This window comes from Lactuca serriola, chromosome 5 (genome assembly GCF_051521515.1).
Source record: "Lactuca serriola cultivar US96UC23 chromosome 5, Lser_US96UC23_V15, whole genome shotgun sequence".
Taxonomy (NCBI): Eukaryota; Viridiplantae; Streptophyta; class Magnoliopsida; order Asterales; family Asteraceae; genus Lactuca; species Lactuca serriola.
Genome location: NC_136412.1, coordinates 352,215,628 through 352,217,522, shown reverse-complemented (window position 1 = coordinate 352,217,522; position 1,895 = coordinate 352,215,628). Strand labels below are relative to the sequence as shown.

Genomic DNA, 1,895 nt, shown 5'->3' with positions numbered 1-1,895 from the left:
TAATAATCACATGTGTGTGTTAAATAATAAATCATTAAGTATATTGTACATATTAATCACCGAGTTGAACGAATTTCACAACACTACTCAGTTCGTAAGCGGCCGATCTGGGAGTACTCGGGATTATGTAACTCGCCTCGGCAAGGGGGGGGAGTAGCGAGTACTCGGAGGAGTAATCGGCCAACTCGGCGAGTTTATATATATATATATATATATATATATATATATATATATATATATATATATATATATAGGGTTAGGTTAATTTGTTTTCACTATTTATTGTGTGTATTTATGACTGATTCTGGACCAATCATTTTAGTTATTTTAAGAAAATAATTAATGCATATTACATGTTGAAGATATAATAGGTATTAATTACATCTTCAACAGTTAATATATATTAATTACTTTCTTAAAATAACTAAAATGATTGATCCATAATCAATCATACAAGCACACAATAGATAGTGAAAACATTTGAACCTAACTCTCTCTCTCTCTCTCTCTCTCTCTCTCTCTCTCTATATATATATATATATATATATATATATATATATATATATTAATTTTATTTATACAAGTTTTCGGTTTAACGCCAAAATATTTTTACTCGATAAATGACTATAGTGCTTACTACTTGTAATTTTCAATTTATTGAATATCATTTTAAAATTTAATTAATAATCAATATTTTTTTATAGTTGATTAAACTACACACAAAACAAATCAAAACTAACATAAATTTATCTGGGGGTATATATAGTATGTGTGACTACTTTTCAACGGACCATACAATAATCTTATTAGCCGGAGCCACCAGTCACGGTCGTCAAATGAGCGGCGCCGGCAAGTTCAGATCGAACATAAACGGCTTCTTCGATGTCATTAATTTCCGATCTTCCTCGCTATCTAAGTTTACACTATCATTACTGGAGGGATGATAACACAACGCAGAAAAGTTACTTTGCACGTCTTTCTTCTCTGCAACCGGCGGTGAAAATGCCGCGAGGCTGACACAAAAATTCATCTTCGCCTTCGCACCACGGAGGCTGAAGGCGGCTTCGTCGTAGGCTCGAGCGGCCTCCTCCGCCGTATCAAATGTGCCTAACCACCGCCGACTTTTCTTCCACGGGTCACGAATCTCAGCGGCGAAGCGTCCCCATGGCCTCTTACGTACGCCGCGATAGTGAAATTCCTTTCGTGGCTTATGCTTATGTGATGCTGGCGCTGGTACTGTCGGTGTTGTTACCGGAGCTTCGTCCTTCGTCGCGTCGGAGAATAGGTGGCGGCGATGATCGTGGTGTAGAGTGTCGATCATCATTGGTCGTTAGTAGAGAGAGAGAGAGAGGAAGAGAATCAGTGACAGGTATGAAAGGTTCCGATGTGTATTTATACTCCGATGGGGTTGCCTGCATTGATGGAGACATGGTGGTTAATTTTTCTTTATTCTGATCTTTACACGTTTGAAGTTCTCAAATTTTGCCACAGTTGTATCATTTATTCTAAAAAGAACATTAAAGTTTCTATTTTTTTTTTATCAAATGGACACTAGAGAACTTTAGTCAACAACGGTTGTCAAACTTGACTTGCAAAAGGAAAACAGCCTAATACCCTCTCCTAATGCTCCATGCGACCTCCATTTGTTCTGTAATTTTCTTTTATTTTCATTATAGGGTTTTTTAGTAACAATTATTGGGGGGAAAGTGTAAAGATATCCTTTATTTCTTTTAGAGCTTCAAGCCATTTTGAGTGTTTTAATTTTCAAATGATCATCACTAAACGATTTTGTTGGTTTAAAGTAAGTTTCTTTTATTGAAATTATACATTATACAAGTATTGCCATAAAACTATTATGTTTCGAAAATCGATTATTTTTAAGGGTTTTCGAATAC

General features: G+C 35.5%; 1 protein-coding gene across 1 annotated transcript; it reads right to left on the bottom strand.

The window, feature by feature from the left end:
* Positions 1-832: 832 nt before the first annotated feature.
* Positions 833-1,324, bottom strand: LOC145051129 (ethylene-responsive transcription factor 5-like). The gene has a single exon (XM_078999259.1). The coding sequence runs from the start codon at positions 1,322-1,324 to the stop codon at positions 833-835; it is 492 nt and encodes a 163-aa protein (XP_078855385.1).
* Between the last annotated feature and the right edge of the window lie 571 nt (positions 1,325-1,895).